Genomic DNA, 23,074 nt, shown 5'->3' with positions numbered 1-23,074 from the left:
TCCAAAATTGAGAAGAAGGCTGGGATTGTTTTGTAGCTATGTTACCAAGTTACCCAGAGTCAAATAAGCAAACCAAATAACCAAAGCCAAATGCAGCATTTTCCTGCTCTTTGATAGGAACAGGAGGTGTGTAGAGGGGTTTGTTTGCCAGGTGACCACCATTTTGGCTTGATTACAAAGATCAGGCCAAAACTGTGAACCTGTGTATTTAGAATTCTCCTGTGACTGCACATGTCTTGTTTACCATTGCTAATTCATTGAGGAAATCTTGAGAAACTGCTAAAAATTCTAGGATTCTCCCCAGAACACATTTGGAAAATCATTGATCTAATGACAGGCAAACTTAGGAATTCCTAAGATAGTAGAGGTATCAAACCATTATTTATAATCCTGCTTTCCAGGACACACAATCATTGCTCTCTTGTTTGGATGTAATTATGGTTTGGAAATTATGGTTCGCTACACATTAGGAAGCAAGGGAAGAACTTGAAGTGCCTGAGATAAAGGAGCATGTGAGACTGAAGTTCCAGTGCCAAACCATTATTTGGCTATGTGTTTGAGCGGAGCCACTATTCCTTGCTTTCTAAATAAATTCACTTTGATATACAGGCATGCCCTGGTATCCGTGGGGGTTCTGTTCTGCTGCCCCCCCCCCCCATGGAGACTGCAAATCTGAGGATACCGGGAACTGGATACCGGAGGTATTTTCAGGGCTGCTGGCAGCCTTCTGAACTGCCTGCAGCCTCTTCGGTCACACCAAGACTCCCCCCTTCCCTCAGTGTTGCCCCAGAATGCATCATGAGGCATTCTCTTCCTGTTTGTGATGCATTCTGGGGTGACATTGGGGGGAAGGGAGGAGCCTCAACATGACTAGGAAGAGGCTTCAAGGAGCCTTGAAGGTGGCCTGCAGCCCTGAAAATGCAGTGGTTTTGCTGTGCAAATCACAGCTATTGAGATTTTCCTTTACTTTCCCTACCTTTTTAAAGGAAGCCCCTGCTATCCTTCGTTTCTGCATATAATTCAAATATTGGATATCGGATCCTCTGAAGCCCACCCAGGTATACAGGGCCCACCTATAGATTCCATTAGGGAGGTTTTCAGCCTTTTAGATCTTTCTCTTCTCTGAACAACAGCTTAGGTTGATACAGTTTTTTATCTAATGTATACTGAGGATCGTTTGATCAGCATGTGGGATATATATCTGCAAAAAGTAAATACAGGTTGAGACTCATTATTCCCGAGGGTTCTGTTCCAAGAACTCACATGGATGGCAAAAAATGAACTATAGCAAATCAATTTTAAAAAGTTTCTTTGCTCTCTTGATTTAAAAACAGCATTGATGACCTTTGTAATGCACACAGAAACAATCAGTCTCTCTGCAGGCAAATAGGCGTCACTAGGAGGAAGCAATCCCTCCCTTCACGAGGAGCCCCAGCAAGGGGGAAAGAATGGAGAAGGTGACAATTGCTGCCATTTAGCCTTCTTTCACATGCTCAGGGGGAAGGGAGGAGTGAAGCCTGCAGAGAGAATGATTGATGGATTGTCAACTGGCTGCCCTCTCTGGCATTATTAAACAATTGTTTTCCTTTAATTTAAAGGGCCCTTCTCATCATATTTGAGATAGAAAAATCTGTGGATACTTTGGTTATACCTGAAATCACTTGCATGACTGTCTCTCTGCAACAGTAAAAAGCAGTTTTTTAAACTGTGATTTTAACGGGGTGCATTTTCCCCCTTCTCCAGGGATCAGCACATTCCTTCTCATTTGCAGGGGCCATTCTTGTTGAGTCAAATCCGTGTATAACAAGACTGGACCTGTATCATATTCTCCAAACAGCTACAGTGTGAATACTTCAGTTCTAGTCCATAGAAGCGGCACTGAAAACCTGTACTCTGTATGCTTCAGTCAGTCCTACGTTGTCTTACTTATCAATACCATCTGCATTTTGTCTTCCCAAATCCTTCAGCATCTTGTGCCTTTTTAATTGACAACATTGTCTTTGATTAAAACAACAAGAGGGAAAGTAAAGTAATAATCCAGTTAGCACTGTATGAGGCTTCTTATTATAAAAAGCAAGCAGTTCTCTTCAGCTCTAGACTTTTTGTCTGACCACCCAATCCTAAGCTGCCTGGCACAGGACGCTGCGGCATCCTGAATACAACTAGGCAGCCACTGGCAACTCTTTGGGAGAAGGAGACAGTAAAAGAAGTAGCCCAAAATGGGGCTACTCAACTCTGGGGCGGCTCTTTAGCCGGTGAAGAGTCAAGAAGCCTCGTGTTGGGCCTCGTGTCGGGCCACGTGGCCTGACATGGAGCTCCAGATCTGATGGAACTGAGCTCTGCTGGTTCTGTCCCACTTCCTCCCCCTCCATGCCTCCTCCACATCTTCCGCCTGCCCAGGAACGCCTCCTCCATGCCTCCCCCACACCCCAACTTACCACTCCACCGCCAGGCTCTTTGCATGGAGTGCCTGGCAGCAGATTGCTGGCCTCCATTCAGGGCTGTCCCAATGTGGGCTTGCGCTGGGCCAGCTCCACTGCTAGGCCAGCACTAACCCCCACAAATGTGTCTTATGGCACATTTGCGGCAGTGTGCGCCAGCAGTGAGCTGGCGCGCACGGCATAGGTTTGGGCCCTGTTTTCATACCAGGAACTAGTATCAATAGAAGAATATGTGGAGATCTGAAAATATTCTCAGATTTACAGATGCAGAAATACAGCTATACTGATACTTTTGTAACTTGTGATAGTTTTGTGCCAGAACGTCACCAGGTTGAGAGGAGGAAGGTTGGAGAGGACAGAGGCATCACTATGGGTTGAGTCACCTGGTGTGAGAGCTCATTGCACCACCCCCATTATGGATCTCCTCCCATACAGACCATACAAAATAAATTACAATATCATACACACAACCTAAATGCAGTGGCATCATTAGGACTGGTATAAGCCCCATTAACTTTATTCATTTAAATATATAACAGTACAGGTAACCCAACAAATCAGTAACCAACCACTAAGAAAACCAATAACCAATTTGATGACAGTCACACAAATGAATCTAGTATTAGCTAATACATAGAAATGAGAGCTGACTCATACTAACATCTTATTGGTTCCCTGCTGTGTGATAATGACACCTCATTGGCTCTCAGATCAATCAATCTCATTGGTCAGTTTTGAGTTAAGGATATGCACTTTTTGTTAACATGGCAGTTGTGTTTTTCTTTACTGGTTACTTTGCCGAAACCTTTGATAGAATACAATTTCAGGTAGAATAGAATTTCAGCATTGTTTGTTTCATTGCATTCTGCATTAAATAACCCATAGAGTGATACATGATGGTATTATTTGAAAATAACAATATTTTCACAATTTTGGCCAGTTGTGCTGTTCTCTCCCCCCCCCCCCGTGCATCAGCTGATGCGGTCTGCACCCCCCACACTCCCCTAGTGATGCCATTGGAAGAGGGCATCCTATAGTGCTCTACAAGTTATTGAGAGGTTCTTGCATAGTTCCCTTTAGATTCCCAGATTCCATTTATATCTAGCTGGCTAACTAGCTAGCTAGCTACTAGGTAGTTAAATTTTAGTTTATCTTCCACATCAGGCTCAATTTCTCTTTAGTCTTAACATGTTTTTGTTAAATGAAAAGGGGCATAAAATGGGCGATGATCAGAATCTGTTGGTAAACATTCCCTAAACATGCACTTATTTTATGCATAGCAAAGAAAAAAAACTTGAGATTGTGGATCCTGGATTAGGTGTAAAAGAGAGCTACAATGGGATGTTGGCAGACTGATGACTGAATGGCCAATGATTGCACTACTAAACAAACATTGTAACCAGTAAAAATAGTTGGTTTAATCTTATCTTGAAAACATCTTCAGATCGGCTGGATAGTAGATAAGTACTATTTACTTGACTCTATTTAGTTCTTATCCATAACTCAGCTTCAACTGGTTGCTTTTTCTCCCTAATTCACTCCTTTCCAGTGGTTACAATATGTTTCCTGGAGGAGCAAGATGTAAACAGGCTATCTACTGTTGCAGGAAAGAACATGTGGACCCAGATTCCTCTAAGCATATTCCTCTGGCATTAGGATTAAAAACAAAATTTACACTGTGTGTGTATGTGTGGGAGAGAGGGAGGGAGGGAGGGAGAATGGGGGCTGATCAGGTATGTGAAAAGAAAACTGCTACAAAATAATCACAGAGCAAAATATCGCAAAGAGGGGTCTTTCAAATTTGATCTAGTAATGTGCTTTCTTTGGATCTAGGAAGTGGTTTCCTCAGCACTTAAGGATATTGCTGAGAAACTGAATGAATTCTTTGCATCTGTCTTCACTATGAAAGATGGAGGACAGATACCTGAACTTTTTAAACCTGAACATTAAAATAGTGACAAGAAATAATATTCTTAACCACATATTAAAATGAGCAAATCTGCAGGTTTGGATGATATTTAATCAAGAGTACTGGAAGAACTCAAATATGAGATTGCTGATCTTCTATCAAAAATAGCAACACAGCGCTCCATATACCAATTTGTCTAAACATATTGGGATGGGTCATCTTGACCAGCAGCCTCTCCTGCCCTATCTATTGGTAGGGTGGCTTTTCTCTTTAATTTCTGTTTCTCAGCCAATATAGGTGAGAGCCCAGAGAAACGGCCTCCAGGCTCTGTAGAACAGGAGCCCTTTACCTAATCCAGCAAGTTCTCTGAGAACAGTAGCTTAGTAGTTTAGCCTTTGTCTACACATGAGTGAAAAGCAATTGATCCCCCATCCAAAGGTGATTGATATCACTTGACTCCTTGTAGAAAAGAGCAAGCTTGCACACCACCAGTTAATAGCAAGGCAGTTTCAACCTAGGCTTCTCTAGGCTTTTAAACTCATTACACTCACGAACCATCCACACACCCTCAGTCATGGTGATGTACTCTTGTTTCTTAGCATCTAGTGCCTGGTTTTCCCTCTTTCCTTAAAGAGTGTGATCTCTCATCCTCCCTGTCTCCTCTTCCTTCCTCTATAGCAGGGGTGCTCAAACTTTCAACTTTAGGGATCCTGGACCTTTAAAATTGTGTAGGAGAGAATTTCAGCAGGTGCATCTTGTCATCTGTGGGATGACAAGTTGCACCTGCTGAAATTCTCTCTTCTATACACTTATTAAAGGTCCAGCATCCCTAAAGTTGAAAGTTTGAGCACCCCTGCTTTAGAGCCCAATCTTTTGCATGTCCCCTCAGAAGCAAGCTCCATGCTAGTCAATGGGGCTTACTCCCGGGTAAGTGTGGAGAGGATTGCAGCTTGTGTGCCCAAGCCTAAGCCTGTCTCCTCAGAAGTAAGTCCCATGCTAGTCAATGGGGCTTACTCCCGGGTAAGTGAGGAGAGGACCGCAGCCTTGGGCACCTGCATCTCTCAATTGCTGCTGAACTTCCCCAGCCGGAGGCTGCCACCACCTTGCATCAGTGGCACTTCTGAGTGACCCCAAGCAACTCCTCCAGACAGTCCCAGGCTGCTCGAGCCCTTCTGGAGACACTCCTCAGGTTCTCCAAGGCACAACCGAAGTTCTGCTCTTCCCTGCAAAGCCTTCCCTGCAAAGTCAAGCCCAACCCTTGTTTAGCTCCACTACAGTTACCTGGGTGTAAGAACCATTGACTATAATGGGACTTACTTCTGAGTAGACAGGCATAGGATTGATCCTATGCACATTTACCTGGGAGTAAGCACCATTGCCTATAATGGAATTTAATTCAGGGTAGAACAAGCATAGGACTGTGTTGTAGGGCTGCAATCCTATCCATACTTTCCTGGGAGCAAGTCCCATTGATTATAATGAGATGTACTTCTGAGTAGACATGCATGGGATTGGGCTCCAAAGCCCATTTTATCAGATGCATAAAGTGTCTGCATTTAGCAAACAGATGCACAGGGGGATACAAAGAAAAAGTTATAGGGGGAAAAAGCGATTAACAGTACAGTTTTCTGCATGTTTACTCAGAAGTAAATCTGTGTTCAAAGGTTTCACCTCCAGGGAAGTGTGAAGTGATGGTACAAAACAACCTCGCAGTTCCATTGGGACTGAATTGAATATGTGGCTCAGTTTTAGTTCCACGAAGCCAGAGCCCCATCCTATGCATGTCTACTCAGAAGTAAGCCCCGTTAGAGCCAGTGGGGCTTCCTCCCAGGAAAGTGTGGACAAGCTTGCAGCCTCAGAGCCCCTTCCTAGGCATGTCTACTCAGAAGAAAGCCCCATTAGAGCCAACAGGGCTTACTCCCGTGTAAGTGGCTAGCACTGCAGCCCCAGCCAGCTCCTTCCCACACGTACCTTGTGTCATCGGTGAAGAAGCGCGCCTGAAGCTGAGCCATCGCAAGAGCCCGAGCTGGTGATGCAAAGGGCAGAAATACGCAGCCTGCCTGCTGCCCCCGAAGCAACCTCCCCGCTCCCACGTGGCCCGGTTGGGAAAGGTCTAGTTAGAGCTCTGCAATCGATTAGTGAGGGCTGTCCTGCAAAGTCAAGCCCAACCCTTTAGCAGCTAAAGGCAAAATGAGTCGATCGCGGAGCCCTTAGTCTATAGACTAGAGTAGACTAAGGGCTCTGCGATCGACTCATTTTGCCTCGCGATCGACGTGTTGAGCACCCCTGCTCTATAGTGTTCAGTTGCTTTGAAAAGGGGGAAATTCATGCTGACGACTATTGGGAAACAGGCTGAAAATAAAAGTATCAGTACAGTATCAGTACTGTAATACTTCTGTATAAATGTGTGGTGGACCATATGCAACTTTCCAAGTATGGCTGCACATTTGTACAGGGGCATTTCTCTCTCTCTCTCTCTCTCTCTCTCTCTCTCTCACCCACAGAGAGTTTATGCTTACAATTTTTGAATTGCTTTCTCTGCAGTTTGGCTTAGTTCTATATATTTTCAGGCAGTGAATGACTATTTTGTACCTACTAACAATACATCAACATGCTAGTCAATGTTACAGCCCAATCCTATCTTGCCGTGGAGTGGGACTGCACTGCATCCAAGACAAGATTGGGGTTGAAAGCTGCACAACCTGGGGCAAGGGGAATTGCTTCCCCTTACCCTATGTCGTGCCACAGCAGCCCCAGTGGGTCAACTTGGCCAAGGGCTGGGGTGAGAATCCAGCATAAGTGCCAGATCTTGATGCCACCTCTCACTTCCCACCTGCCCATGAGCCTGCCTGCCACCTGCCTTCCTCCCCATGTCCCTCCCAGACCCCTGTGCCAGCTGAACTTGGCTGGTGTGAGTTTACCGTTGCGCTGGAGGATCAGGGCTTGCGTTGGCCTCCAGAGGCACAAAACTCCTCTTAAATTGGCACAAAAATGCTTTTGCATTTTTGTGAATTGGCACTTTTGCAACTGTCTTGGGCCTGTGCAAGGGACTTGTGTTGACCCAAGGGCATTCTAGAATTGTGCTGTTAGTTAATCAAATGTTTACAGAGGGCAGAAAAACAGTTGAAGGTCTAAAGCAGCAAATACTGTAAAAAATCTATTGCATATTTTGTGGGTTGATGTCAAAAATGTTTTACATAAGCTACTCAGAGATTGGGAAAAGCAGTATAAAATGTTTAATAAAAATTAAATTGCAAGACATTGATTCATTAATTTTTAATCAATTCTCTTTTTGTTTGTTGTACCCCAAGAAATCTTAACTGGTATTTTCCTGACTTATCTTGGACAGTACAAATAACAATCAGTATCTCAGAGGTTGTTTTGTATAAAGACCAGCCCATCTGACATAAATCCAATTACAGGTGCAGCCTATTTGCCTATTTATCCATGGATTTTTTATCTGCAGATTTGTCTCAGTGGGGTGGGGGAACCAAAAGTCACACACACCTTTGCCTCCTTTGCTCTGCACTGGCGTCTCGCTCCATTTCCAGGTAGCCCAAAACACTGCAAAAAGGCTCTGCCTTGCCCAGGCAGGGAAATAGCCCTGGAGCCCTGGAAGAGGTTCACCTTGCAAAGGAATAGTAACACTCCTGGAGCCCCTGAGCCAGCAAAGAGGGTGAAGAGGGGAAGGGGGGCCGAAAATCTCTGTAGCCAGAACAGAGCAAGCGAGGTGGTGTAACAAGGTGGAGCACTCGCTTGCGCTCGCTCTCTCTCTCTCTCTCTCTCTCTCTCTCACACACACACACACAGGGGCAGGTGTGGTAGCAACAGAGGGGATTGCTTTAAAAAACCCAGGGAGTGTTTGCCAAATTCCGTCCCTCCATTGAGATGGTGCAAGCAATCACCGACACTAGCAAACCCCCCCCCCATGGTGCAAGCAATCACCAACACCAGCAAGTCTTCCCACCAAGCAAAGCATGAGATTTAGCCTACAATCCTCTCCACACTTTCCTGGGAGTAAGCCCCATTGATTACAATGGGGCTTACTTCTGAATAGAAATGCATAGGACTGGACTCTTAAAAGATCAGCATCCCATGTGAAAGAAGCCGGGCAGCTGGCAACGGGGAGGGCTGAGTACGGAGTGGAGTGGAGGGGAGGGGATTGATAACAGCTGCCTTAGTTTCCTTCCATCCAGAAGTGTCAGGCTGCGGTGTATTTGTGTAACTCTATGGAATTTAGCACAACGTGTTTTTTGTTAATTGCACCGAGTCACGGAACGGAACCAACACAGATAAATAGGCTCCACCTGTATATAGTATATATGTCTTTCATACAAGGTTGCATATTCTTTTAAATTCCAATGAAAAGAGCACCTGACTCAGTTTATATGTCTGTTGTATGCATATTCCCATTTCCAATCTTTGTCAAGTTCTTGCAAAAGTATATTAACATTAAGCCAAGTGCAGCATCAGATTAGAAAAATATCACATTTTGCTGTTTTTAGGTTTATGGAAAGATGATACAGGTTGTATTTTGGCATCCTGGGGAGTTCCATTTCCAGAACCCCACAGATACTTAATATCGTGTGAAATGAAATCAATTAAAAGACAATGTTCCTTTTGTAATGAAATGGAAGGACTTCAGTCAGTCAGTTAGTCAGTCAGGGAGCAATCCTAACCTAATCCTAATCCTAGGCGGCCCTGGAGGGTCGCAAACGTGCCGTAAAGCGCATTTGCACCTCCAGATGCGCCAATGCACAGATGCAGAAGCCTCAGCCACGGCTCCCGCGCCGCCGCTTGTGTCAGCGCGAGTGTGCTGACATAAGCAGCAACGGTAGGCGTGGGGAGTGGGTGGGAGGGCGTCTTACTGGGCGGGGAAGGGTGCGCAGGGAGCCAGGGTGGAAGGGTGCGCGGGGGCAGGGCTGGGACCCAGCAGTTATGCCGGATCCCAACCCCCGTCCCCAGGGTGAGCGGAGCAGCTTCAAGCCGATCTGCTCTCCTCGGACTTACGCCACCTCTGGAGCCGCTGCTCACTGCAATCCCATGTTGGATGCAGCGCAAGCCTCCTGGCTTGCCTGCTCCAGCGCGGGTTCGGATTACGCCCTCAATTAGTCAACAGCTTAGTTTCAGTTCACTCCAAGACAAGTGACCCCTCCCTTCCCCCTGTAGCACCTGAAAGAATGCAAAGAGATTGCAAAGTGGAGGTGATAATCACTTCCACTTTACATTCTTTTACCTACATTCTGAGGAGTTGCTTGCCTTGGAGGGAACTGAGGAGTTGCTTGCCTGAGGAGTAAACTGAAACTGTTTTAAGCCCCTGGAGAGAGTTTGATTGATTGCCTGCTGCTCTCCTGCATTACAATTGTAACTGAGGCTGAGTAAAGGGACATTTTTCCTTTAATTTAAAGGTCCTCTTTCATTGCATTGAGATAAAACCTCCATGAAAAATGGTGAAAAATACATGGATAATTAGGTTATACCTCTATACTGCTGTCTCTTATAGGTGTGATAAACCTCCTCCTTCTGTTTTAATATGAGGGTTGCCCAGAAAGTAATGCACCACATTTTTTTTCTTCAACAATTATTTATTGAACACAATGAAACTTACACACAAGAAAGAATGATGTTTCTTCTACACTCCCTATTTTTCCACGTAATCTCCGTCCAGTTCTATGGCCTTCCTCCAGCGAGACACAAGGGCATGTATGCCCTGTCGGTACCACTCCTTGTTCTGGTCACGAAGCCATTTCTGCACTGTGCGAATCACCTCTTCGTCATCCTCAAAATGTCTTCTGCGAATGGCATCCTTTAATGGCCCAAACAAGTGGAAGTCTGAGGGAGCTAGGTCAGGGCTGTATTATTATTATTATTATTATTATTATTATTATTATTAACAGTATTTAATAATAATAAATTATTACACCCCAACAGGGCTGTAGGGTGGATGGGGTAACACAGTCCAACCCTGTTTAGTGATGTGTTCCGAAGTCCTCAAACTTGTGTGAGGCTGAGCGTTATCATGTTGAATCAAACATTCACCTGGGTTGTTATGGCGTCGAAGTCGCTGGAAGCGCTTCTTGAGTTTGGTTAACGTCTTCACATAAGCTTCAGAATTAATGGTGCTGCCTCTTGGCATCACATCAATGAGTATGATGCCCTCACAGTCCCAAAACACAGTGATCATGACCTTACCGGCGGAAGCAGTTGCTTTGAATTTTTTCTTCTGTGGAGATTGAGGATGACGCCATTCCATCGACTGTCGTTTTGTTTCGGGCTCAAAATGGTGAACCCAGGTTTCATCACCTGTCACAATCCTGGACAAGAACGCTTCCCCCTCATCTTCAAAACGTTTCAACAACTCAGAAGAAATGTTTTTTCTGAGAGATTTGTGGTCCACCGTAAGACAGCGCAGAACCCATCGTGCACACACTTTTGAGTAATCAAGAGCACGGATGATTGCACCCACACTTCCTTTGCTGATTGATAGTTTCAGCGCCAACTGCCTAGTCGTTATGCGTCGGTCCTCGCGAATGAGCACATCAGCAAGCTGCGTCTTGTCAGGTGTGACAGCCGTGGATGGCCACCCCGAACGCTGCAAATCTTGGATCTCTGCCGAACCTCCTTCTAATGGCCTCGCCCTCTGTGCCCAGCGACTAACCGTACTTCTGTCGACTGCAGATTCTCCATAAACTGTACACAAACGTTTGTGAATGTTCCCAACCTTTTCTTTCTCCGCAGTGAGAAATTCAATGATGACACGCTGCTTGTAACGTACATCACTTACAGACGCCATTTTGAAACACTGCTGCAGCTACGCTATCTGTCTGAAGAAACCAAAAATTTGTGTGCGCACTCCTGAGAATTCAAATAATGTATATCTAAAGTTTTGCATTTGTACCATTACTGTAGGCTGAGAAAAAAAATGTGGTGCATTACTTTCTAGGCGACCCTCATATTTACATGTATGGTTTTAGGAAGGATACCTCTGTTGTGGAGCTGAACATATATTTGCACTCTACAAGGACCTTTATTAAATTTGAGTAATTTCTACTTGTAACCTGCAGTTTTATTTAAAAACTTCATTGATGCTTTGTTTATCAATCTTTAGAGGTTTGATCTTTAGAGAAGGAACATACGTAGTAGGCATGGGATATTGGCAAGTAATAGAGTTTGCTAGATTTTCTGGGGGAGGGAACTGTTGAAGTGGAAAATGAAGTTATGTGTGACTCTTGCTGAGAAGTTCAGGCTGCATGTACTGATTTTAGATTTGTGTTACTTGAATATCTCATTCTACAGTTCCCCCTCCCTTTCTCCATTGCCTAGTCCTCATCTTCCTTCTCTTATTTCTATGGCTTGCATTCCTTAAGCTTATTTTTTCAACCATGACCTCTCATCTTCGTTTTGCTCTTCTTTGTCCTTTATTCCTAGAATTTAATTTTTGCCACCACTATACCATGTATCATTGTGATGATGTCCTCTTCCAGTGAATTTCCAGTTGCAAGCAGAAGTGGTAAGAGAGATCTAGAATTGATAACGAGTAGCTGCAAAAAGGTAGTGAAGAATGGTGATGCAGACACACAGGGACATATGAAGCTGTCTAATACTAAGTCAGATCATTGCTTCATTTAGGCCAGCACTTTAGACCATGGCCTTATGTTTAAGGCCTGCAGGCTGAGTGTGGCCCCCAGAAGCAATTTATCCAGCCCCCATTATAATTGGGTTTTCCCAGCATGATAATTGAGCTCTCTCATCTTGTAAATATGAACAAGATTTGCATATTTTGTCTTCTGTCATTTGCAGCTAATGAGTTTCTGTGCGAGAACAAAGTTCTTATTCCTGGCCATCATCTGCTTAATGACATCACTTCCTGTCCCTAGCAGGCACCATGAATGCTTATTTTGGCCCACTGTATAGAATGAGTTTACCCCGCTTTAGACTTTCACCAACAATGGCTTTCTAAAAGTCTTAGAAGAGGATTTCCCAGCCCTTCTACCAAGGAGTCCTTTAGCAGGAGATTCCAGGGAATGTACTCGGCACCTCATGTATGCAAAGTTCTCTACCACTGAGCTACGTAGAGTTTTACTTATGCAGTAAAACGTTGGTGGTTCAGAAATATTGTGAATGTATGAAATTCTGTATGAAAAACATGTAACCCATCCTACCACTGTAGATTTCCATAGAACATGTACAGTGCAATTCTAAGTACCATTGCGTTCAGTGGGGTTCTCTCCTAGCTAAATGTGCATAGGATTACTTCTGTGTTACTTGACATCCAGAAGGAAGTAATCAGGGATGTGTAAAGGATAGCTCTTTCCCCATCCAGCGAGCTAGGATTGTGCTAAATAAAGCAAACTGTAAAATGTGATGCTATCACACTTTCAGTAATCCTGTTATTTATGGAAAATGTCACTGTTATTCATTGTGACTTCTAGATTTGAATAAGTTCAAAAATTAGAAGACCACTTGCATATTATTATGAACCTTACAGTGGTTTAGTTTAATAGCCATTTCTTTTCACCCTGCATATTCTAGATTACTGAAATCAGTCATCATTTTAATATACAAAATAATCCCTTTGTTATGCTGCCAACCACACAGAATACTTTCAGATTGTGATGTTACTAATGGTTTACTGGTATGGCTATTGGTGTGTGATGCTTCTGACCACAATCGTGAGTTTATTTGCTAGCACTATACTGACATTAACCTTGATTCAATGGCAATTACGCAATAGCTGTGTTCAAGTATATGGACCAACCATTATTATTTGTTATAAGGGGAAAAAATGAGAAACTTTCATTTGCAATTTGCAACTAACTCTAGCTTCTTGTCTAATCTATATATGGGAAATTATGATTTGTACAAGCTGCAGTTAAGGAACAAATCAAAGTATCATACCTTCCCCTAGCATGTGAAGGAAGAAAGAACCCAGGCTTGCCATGGTGCATTCTTATAAAAAACCATGTTTTTTTCTAACGTTTGTGTTGATTTCCAATAATAATCACTGTGGTAAAGCAACACAGAGGCAACCACTGGTTCATTTGCACTTTATAGTTGCAGGGAAAATTTAGTGGGGATCTGGTGAGAGTTTGTGTTTCAGCACTGAAGGAAGAAAATGCACAGTGCAGTATACATCTTTTTTTAAAGAAAGAAACTTAGTTATTATTTTTAATGAAATTACAGGCATTAGCTAATCCGTGCCCTTGGCACCTTGCATCTATTATGTAACAAAAGCACTAATCAGGCTTGGGGTGGGGGAAAGAGGAATGGCATTAACAAACAACTCAAAATTTTCACTTTTTGTTTAGAAAAAATGTGTAGTGGTCCTTTTAAAAAATCTGCTCAGTTCACCTGTAATGATGTAGCAACCTGCAATTTTGCAAGGGCAAAAATAAGAATATCCCTGTTATAATTTGTAAATTAGTTACATTGTAGGCTTTTGTTTTATCAGCTGGTCTCTAGGACTTAAAACCATGAGTGTGGTAAGTATAAGGTGCAAGTTTGGGGGAAAACCAACAACTCAAACTGTTTGACTATGCAACCTACTGTATATATGTTAATCTCCTTCAGCTAAATTTGTTATGTAACTACTTTTGAACTTGGCTTAAAATGCATAGATAAATAAGGAGCAGCTCTGCTGGTTGGTTTAAAAAACTGTTTAGCTTCAGTAAATCAAGAAACTTGCAGTTTTAATGACAAAACTATCTTCCTTTTAACAGTTCTAAAGTCCTACCCCTTTCTCAGGCTGATGTAGATTATAAATGTTACTAATTCCTAGGTTTACTGCATCTTGTTTTAGCCTATAATAATTTTATGTGACCAGATTCAGCATGTTGTGTTAAAATATTGATGTTTTCAGCTGCATGCGCCAAAGTTAAGACATTTTTAGAAAATGTTCTGTTAACATGGTGGCTGATGAGTGTCCAAGAACCACCTTCCTACTGCTCCTACTCTCCCCTCCTGAATTTCTTGCAGTTTCTTTTTCAGTTTTCTTTCTGCTACCCTGCTGCTCTTGATTTCATTGCTGGTTTGCTTTGATTTAAGAAGACTGGAGTCCCAGTGATGTGTTTTTAATATGTGGTTTGGCCCCCAGATGGGACAGTTTAAATGAATGTGCATTTGAGGTGCTTGGTACATGCTAAAGATGTGAATGCATCATAATACAGGCAGGGTGCTCAGGCTACCCTAAGGAAAAAGTTTCTCAAATCAAGATTTTTTTTCTGCATCTTCCTCCCGTAGTTCATTTTGTACCCAAGATCTCCAATGAGGAGAGTCTAAGTGAAGTTCTGGTTCTGATGCTAGACAAAAATAGTATTGGTAGATTTCAGTCCAAGTCATGGACCATTTTGCACTCATTCTTGATTTAGGATTTCAAAATGTATGGAGAATTATGCACACAACCTCTTTATACCTCAGAAGGCCTTTGGCAGGCACTTTCAGTTTCCCAGTCGGTCCCTCCCCCTGTGCAGATTTGATTATCTGTGGAAATTGGTATCTGTGGGGGCAGGGGAATGGATCCCCTGCGAATAACAAGGTCCAACTGTACAGTGAGATGTTCAGTGTAGAAATTAGTAAGCGATACTTTTTATTTGTTTTTGTTTTTGCCGGCTGCAACAACTTGAATTCCAGAAAACTTTTGCCCTAAATAACCTAAAGAAGCAATAGCTCTTTCTCAGTCTGAGTAACTTTTTACCATTAAGGCTTATACTTTGACAGATGTTTTTCTCTCCAAAATGGTATTGGGACCAGAGTGTCATGCATTCCATGCATATACATACTTTCAAACACACAACAAGTGCATCTAGCAATTGCAATTGTGATTGTGATTTTGCCATAATGTTGACAGCCTGTGGCATCAATTTGCATGTCTGGATGAAACCCTAGAATAACCTTAATGGAACGTGCGAACTATGCCACAGCACAATTTAATTTTAACTTTATTTGTATAGAATTTGTGTATATGAATCATAATTACATACCTCAAATAGGAGTAACAAAGCTAGATGAAATAAAACACAGGTGACAAGATATTAAAATTGGTGGCTTAAATTCTTATTATCAATGCAATGGAAATGCTTTGTAAAAGTGAGACTGTTTCCAGGAAGTTAAATCAGAACATGATGTCCATTAGCTGATATGGTTCTTTCTAATACTGAAATCATTGTGTAGAGTATTCATGACTGGGGATTTACACAGTTTTGAAAGCTTGTTTCTGGATACTTGAGAAGTCCCGTAGATATTGTGTATAATGTAATGTGGTAACAGGATATAGAAATTGGCAGGGACATTTATGTTCTGGGTTGAATTGTCTGCAGATATCTGCTGAAAACAGTTTTTGTTGTTGAAATACAGTATCCTGGAGCCCCCACAAAAATTTGTAGGCCACTTCATACATTATGTTTATATATAAAATATTTTAAGGGTTTCTTGTAAAGTGTGGATGTTGCAAATGTGTTTGTCAGTATGTATATCATAGAGGTATACTTGTCAAGAAGTTGGAATTGGCTCTAGCTATCTCTCAGTTGTATAGTTAGTAGCACATCTGGATTATAAAAGTTCTTATAGGCCAGCTTAAAGCCAGGAAGGCACTCAGTCTTGATATACTTCTGCTGGAGCTGCTGAAAGCTTATCTTGACTGGTGGGTGCCTATCCTTGCTGATCTGTTCACAATTGTTGATAGGTCCGGCATCATGCCAAAAGCATGGACTCAGGCCATAGTAATCCCAATTATAAAAAGGGTGACAGGCACTCACCTGTTAGTTATTGGTCAATAAGCCTCCTTTCTATTATTGGGAAGTTTTATGCCAGCCATCTTCTTCTTAGGCTTCAGGACTGGCTTCAAGATTTAGAAGTGGATCATGCAGGGTTCAGAAAAGGAAAGTCTACACTGCATCATTGTCCGATCCTCTTGCATTTAATCACCACAGAGTAACACAGAGTAATTCTTATCTTTTTGCGACTCTTGGATTTTAAGGGAGCCTTCAACTCTTTTGATCGGGATATCCTATGGCAGAAGCTTGTTCAAGCGAGAATTGATGGAAGGCTCCTTTTTTCTGATCCAAAGACTTCATCTGGGCTCTAGTTGTCAAAGTGAAATCTCTAGTCGAGTTGAGCTCTCAGGACAGATTTTCTCCAACAGAGGTGTCAAACAGGGTTGCGTTTTGGCCCCTACTCTGTTAAACTTATTTGTTAACCATCTTGCCTGGTTTTACGTAGCATAGATGCTCATAGAGCAGGTTGGGCTCTAGTCCGTTCCCTGTCTTATATGCAGATGACATGGTTCTTCTGTCCCGCTTAAGGATTGACTTGAAACGTTTGATTTGATGCTATGATGACTATTTGACATCCAATAGGTTACAACTGAATTTTGATAAATCCAAAATTCTATCTTTTGGCAATCTACTGAAATGCACTTGGACTTTTGACGGCAATACTACCCAACCAATTAGTGGATTTAAATATCTGGGTGTTCTCTTTCATTGCAGACATTCTTGGTCATTGCACCCAGTGGTCAAAGTAGCTAAACAGGCTATCTTGTGTTTTTACCACACATGGGGAAACTCCTTATATTTCTGCTGTGCTGCCAATCTTTAATGCTTAATCTACTGCACAGCTCTTGTATGGTATTCCTATATGGGATGTCATCATTTGACAACTCTGTGAAAAGGGTCCTGGTGACTTTTTTTATAAAACTTTTGGAGTACCCCGCTGTGTCTCCTGTGCATCTTTATGCCTTGAAGCTGGTCAGCATAGATTGAAGGCCTTGGCTTGGATTACATTCTTTACATTCTGGGTGCAGATCTGTTTCTTGTAGACTCAGGACACCCTTCTCCAGACATTTCTTTCGGACTCAGTTCTGCCCTCGGGTTTAGCCCTCGGGTTTAGCCCTGTTTACTAGGAAAATAAGAATGATGGGGCTATTTTTGGGTTTGTTGGGCTCAGTGACCCCGTCCTGTGTGCTGGGTATACTCAACTAGGTTTCTAGACATGGAGAGGCAAGCTCTTTATGAAACTCTCTAAAGACATGCTCTCCATTACACTTTTAGTTACCTCTCTGCTATGGCAGGATGCCAGCTTGCATTTTTTGAACCATCCTTTCCATCAATTGGCTTTTACCAGGGCTAGATGCAATGTCATACCTTCTAATATTTTGACTGGCAGATTTAGCAGATTAGCCCCAGAGCTGAGAGTTTGTGCATGTGGTCAAGGGACTGTTGAATTTTTTTTTTTTTTTAAAATATTGTGCCTGGTATTAGGATATTCATTTGCATTATTTAAATTCTTTTTTCTCTCCTTGCTATCTTGACTGGGCCGTTAAGGATAAAATTCAGTATAAACTGAGAGGAACTAATAAGGAGTTGACCAAGAGTGTAGTTTATTATATTCAACTTATTATGCACAGATGTCGCAAGTGGCTGGAACCGATTTCTGAGCCTTTGTTGTGTTAATGGTTTTTGTCATGTTTTTGCTATGCCTTGTCATGTTTTGTTATGTTTTTTGTTTTGCTATGTTATTTGTTAGTTATTGTTGGTTTTCTGTACTATCTATTATGCCAATGAGGGTTTTGGATTGGATTGGATTTACAACTGCTTAATGTTTAAAGCACCCCAGTGTTCAGTATTTCAGACTGTGTAAGGGGGGAAAAGTGGGGTTCAGGGTTCCGAATAGACAAAGAATCTGAGATCTGCTCTGTTTTGTATGCCTTTATAAGTGCCGAAAGGTGATACAGACTTTGATTTGGAGGCAGGTTGTGGTTGTGGAGGCAGAATATCTATTTGCAGAAGATGACACAAATTTTTAAAGCAAACAGCCCATTTTCACAGTCTGGTGAAGTACACAGTATTAATATTCTGGGAATCACAGATGGAATGACTAATTTATTTGAAAAATAATGGCATCTTATGGTATGAAGCATATTATCTATGGACTGCAGTTGTGACATGGTTCTAGAGAGAGTTACTACTCTGTAGTAAAGGCTATTTATCTTCTGTGATGCACTTCAGTGCCTTCAGAGCAACAGGTAATATTTGATGTGCTGTTGAGCAAGAGGAAATTATTTCTATGCTCCAAATGCTGGGTCATAATATTTCCAACTGGAATGGAAAGAGGAGAATAGGGATTGGAATATTTCAAGATACCACTTGAATTTTTTACATTTATGGCCACTTATTTTATGGACAAAAAGAAACCCAAGTAGAGGAAGATGAATGAAGGCTCTTGGTAGAGCTGTCCTTTTACAGGTCAGGTTTGGAGTTGCTTTAATGACACTGTTAAAAAAAATTAAATGTGGAATTGTTTTTTGAATGAAGCTTTTAACAATGGTACAAAGGAAGAAACCTAACTGAGTGTAAGAAACACCTTGCTATTTCAAAGGATTATGTTTGATTTCTTTTTGTAGTTCAACTGTAGACCTGTGACAGTTAAACATGTGTAAGTTTCAATGGAACTTGTACATACTTGGCAGTACAATCCAACTCCCCCCTCCTGAACTGACACAAGTACCTTGTACTGGCTCCCAAGTGTTGCAAACATGCTGTAAAGCACATTTGTGGCTACATGGGAACAGGCAGGGTCACCACACAGACATACGCTGGCTTAGCAGAGCCAGACCACACCCAAATGGGGCGAGTTTGTGCCAGCCTAGATAGGCTGGTCAGGGAATAGGAGAGGGCAGAAGGAGGGAGGAACAGAGCAGGGAGGGGCATTTTTGAGCAGAGGGAGGGCAACTCGGGAGCGGGACTAGGAGGGGAGTGGGACTGGACGCGGCGGCCTAGGCCGGATCTGAACTCCCACTTACCATGTGTTATGACGTCATGTCATGTCATGTCACGTCACTTCATGTCATGTGTCCTGTCCCACATCTTTGACTGTCACTGAGTCATGTATATTCCTGTCCCATATCTTTGGGTGTCACTGAGTCAACATACTTGAGACCTTCACAATATTAGGCAAGTAATATTGTCAGGACTGGCAAACCTAATCAGGTTGCAGTTTCAGGTTAATTGGACCAGATCACAAAAATCATGAGCAACAGGAAAATGGTCATTACCATGGTTCCCCAAATGTTCACATAAGCACTGACAGAAAGGTGTGCACAGATACAGTAGTTTCCATAGCATTCTCAGAATTTTGTGCATGCAAGTGGAATAATGTCTCTGAATTTAGTTTCACTTTTCTCATTCAGTACTATAGTGTGAAGTGTGAGACATCCCTTCTGTGAACAGAGGACACTTTCCACATGTGGCAGAGTGACCCATTATTCTTGTACTTTAATTGGAATTATACTGCCTTTTATAAGTGCATGCTGATGTCAACTGCTTGGAAAGAAAAAGTGACATGTGAAATAATACCTAGAAGGTGTAATGTTATCATGTTTATGATATATCAACATTCTTTTGTTTTATAGATTATCTTTCTCAAGGAATAGATCTCTCTGGAATAGAAGTAATTGAAAATGATCTGCTTTTTATTGCAAGAGCTCGACTTGAGGTAGAAAACCAGGCTAAACGGCTGCTTGAGCAGGGAATAGAAACTCAGGTAAAATATATTTGCTTATTCTCTTGGAAACAAATAAATAAAAGTTTACTCTTCAACTGTGCTAAATTGGATGTCTCAACCCTTTGCAAACTTGAATATTGCACCTACCATTGCTACTATGTATCTATAAATATTATTACTTATGTAAATATAAATATTATTTTGCTGGATTCCGACATGAAAACCTGTTGTTGTAACGATAAACTGGATAACTTGGAGTGTAGCTGCAGGGGTATGTCGCGCTTCTGCTTCTAATGAAATGGCTTTGGTTGGTGAGCAGAAGCTTGCCTTAGCTCTGATCTGCTCTTTGAGAGGGTAACTGTTTGAAAAGGTTCTCCCCCATCCCCCAAGTGGATGTCATGACAATCTCCTGGACACTTTTTTGCATCAGATTCACATAAAAATTGTTGCTGCTGAAACAAGACACATCTCTATTTGCAAATTTACAAGAATGTAAAATAGAAAATTTTTTCTAACATTCATAGTTTGCTGTTCTTTAAGTGTGCTGTTACAGAAAATGTAAAATTTAGATGTCTTATAGTAAAATTGCTCTTAAAGTTTAAAGTACATATTGAATGTAGTCATACGTACATACTATTTTAAATGGCATCAAACAATGAATTTTGCATTTTATTGTTTGTTCTATTGAATTTATTTAATCTATGTTTTTTTAATTTCTCACTCTGTTATTTAATGTATGTTAATGGTAGACTTAGAGGGAACAGTAATCATTTTCCACATTTAACAAAGATTTGACTCTTCTACCTAAACTGGCCATCTCTTACATAAGACAGAATTAAGTTATTATAATGTAATATCTATGTGTTGGGATCCCCCCCCCCTGCACCCGGCCCCCACCTTACCTCAGGAGGAGGCTTCAGGGCCAGGGAGCCAGGCAGCAGGAGGTGGGAGAAGCCAACAGGACAGGGGGAGGAACAAGGTGAAGGCAGCGCAGGGGAAGAAGGAAGGCCTTTAAGCCTTCCTTAAAGGGAAGAGGGGATGGCAGCTCCCAGGGAACCACCCTTTATACCTCCCCTGAGGTGAAGGGGAGGGGCTGTGGGGAGTGTAGTTGGCCCTACAAAAGCCAGGAGGCCAGTGATGATGGGGATGGCCAGAAGCTGGGAGGTGGGTGGCTGTGCAGATAACAGCCCCTGCCCCTGCCTAGAACCTGGGCAGAGACAGCCCAGCCAGGAAAGTGAACCCGGGTGCTGTAACCCTTTCGCCCTGAGTCAGAAGCCCAACTGGCTGGGCTTCCCTTCCCAACTGGCTGAGCAAAGGCCCTGCCCCAAGAGCCTCACATTATGGTGTTGGAAGAATGTCATTTTTCATGTGTCCAGCATTTAATTTTTTTTTTCTTTTACAAATGGTAAGGTTGTGTTGCCATTAAGAATATGCTGGTTTACTTCAAGTATGCATCATGGATTACTCTAGACCTATTGCACATTGTGTAGGCTTGCTTAGTATTAATAATAATAAGCAGTATTTATATACCACTTTTCAACAAAAAGTTCACAAAGTGGTTTACAGACAAAATCAAATAATTAAATGACTCAGAGCCCAATCGTGAGCTCTTACCACTGGTCCTCTGCTGGTACTGAGTGTCTCAAATGTGCCGTAAGGCATGCCTACAGCCCTCAGCGCTGGTCCAGTGCCGGTGCTAGCTCAGTGCTGGCCAGTACTGGGTTAGCACTGGTGCACTGTTGCTGCTCCACCGCTCTGTAGCTGCCCAAATCGCTGGGCAGCGGAGAGGAAGGTGGGGGCGTGGGGGGAGATGGCGGAAGGCATTCCGGGGTGGGGGGAGGCGGTGGGAAGGCTGGGAGGGTGGGGAGGAGTATGCCGGGGGGCAGGGAGTGGTGCGCAAGGGAGGTGGGACCGGAGGAGCTCCACTTCTCCACATCCAGAGACACCCAACATGGAGGCTCTTGATTCTACGGCAGCCCAAGAGTGGCTGCAGTATTGAGTAGCCCCATTGCAGGGCTATTTACCTTCTCCCAAGGAGTTGCCGGCGGCTGCCTTGTTGTGCACAGGATGCTGCAGCAGCCATTTCGGCGCCATGGCATTTCTGGTGCAACAGACAACTCAGGATTGAGCTGGCCTTGTCCCTAAAGGGCTCATAATCTAAAAAGTTGCAGAAGAAACACCAGCAAACAACCACTAGAAAAGACACTGTGCTGGGATGAAAAGGGACAGTTACTTTCCTCCTGCTAAATTTAAGAGGAGCACTGCTTGAAAAGTACCTCTTGCTCCAGTATTATCAACTAAGGGCACAATCCTAACCCACTTTCCAGCACCAACATATGGGCAGTGCAGCTTCGAGATAAGGGAACAAACATTCCCTTACTTTGAAGAGGTCTCCATGACTGCCACCCAACTGCAGGATGCAGCACACGTCCCATTGGCACAGCTATGCCTGTGCTGGAAAGTTGGTTATGATTGGGCCTAAGATTACTATCTTAATTAAAATAGATATATTCATGAACTCATGTGCAGTCATGAAACTTCTCCTACTGCAGCGTATGTAAACCTATATCAAATATTGTGAATAGTAATTGGCAAGTCTTCCTTACTAGAACAAAAACCTCAGGCTGTGTGTGCTCTTTGAACACATGGCAGTCACCATGTAAGCTCTGAATTTGTCATCCTTATCTCCAGTTCCATTTGTTTTATTTTTCCAACTCTATAGAGCAGGTCTTGAGTTAGTGTGGTTGTAGATAAAATCTGCAAATATGTTTATGAAAACATGTTACTCAGAAAGAAAACATTAGGAAGGAACATTAGGAAGAAAACATTTGGTCAGGGAGTTGAGTGATGAGTAAAGTTTGTCTGAGCACTCTAGGAATCCTTGTTTCCCTCATGCTTCAACCCACCAATAGCAAATCTTCATGTCTTTCTCTCTCACATTTTCCCCACTTTGCCACCAGCTACTCCAGTCACATTAAATTATGCAAAATATGTAGATACCTGCATTTTACTTTTTCCAGAATTTGGCTCACAATTTCTAGTTGTTCTGGTGCCCTAAAAATCCAAAAGTACAAGTGTAAAAATATTTGACTGTAGAACATGTAGCTATCTGATGTATTGACTCTTGTTTGTGTCCTTTTGTGTACTATGATTGACCTTGTCAAACAGTTTTTCTTGTTCTATTAAATGCTAGAGTGCCACTGACAAGTCAAGTCTTGGAAAATTA

General features: G+C 42.5%; 1 protein-coding gene across 1 annotated transcript in view; it reads left to right on the top strand.

Annotated features, from left to right (window-relative positions):
- Positions 1–23,074, top strand: part of COG5 (component of oligomeric golgi complex 5) — a 219,712-nt gene that overhangs the window by 74,618 nt on the left and 122,020 nt on the right. The window contains exon 7 of the mRNA XM_066633437.1: positions 19,757–19,887. Within this exon, the coding sequence (XP_066489534.1) occupies positions 19,757–19,887 (131 nt within the window). The remainder of the gene's footprint in view (positions 1–19,756; positions 19,888–23,074) is intronic.

This window comes from Tiliqua scincoides, chromosome 7, assembly GCF_035046505.1.
Source record: "Tiliqua scincoides isolate rTilSci1 chromosome 7, rTilSci1.hap2, whole genome shotgun sequence".
In the NCBI taxonomy this organism is placed as follows: domain Eukaryota; kingdom Metazoa; phylum Chordata; class Lepidosauria; order Squamata; family Scincidae; genus Tiliqua; species Tiliqua scincoides.
Note: the sequence above shows the minus strand (reverse complement) of the source record. Positions and strands in the feature narration are given on the sequence as shown.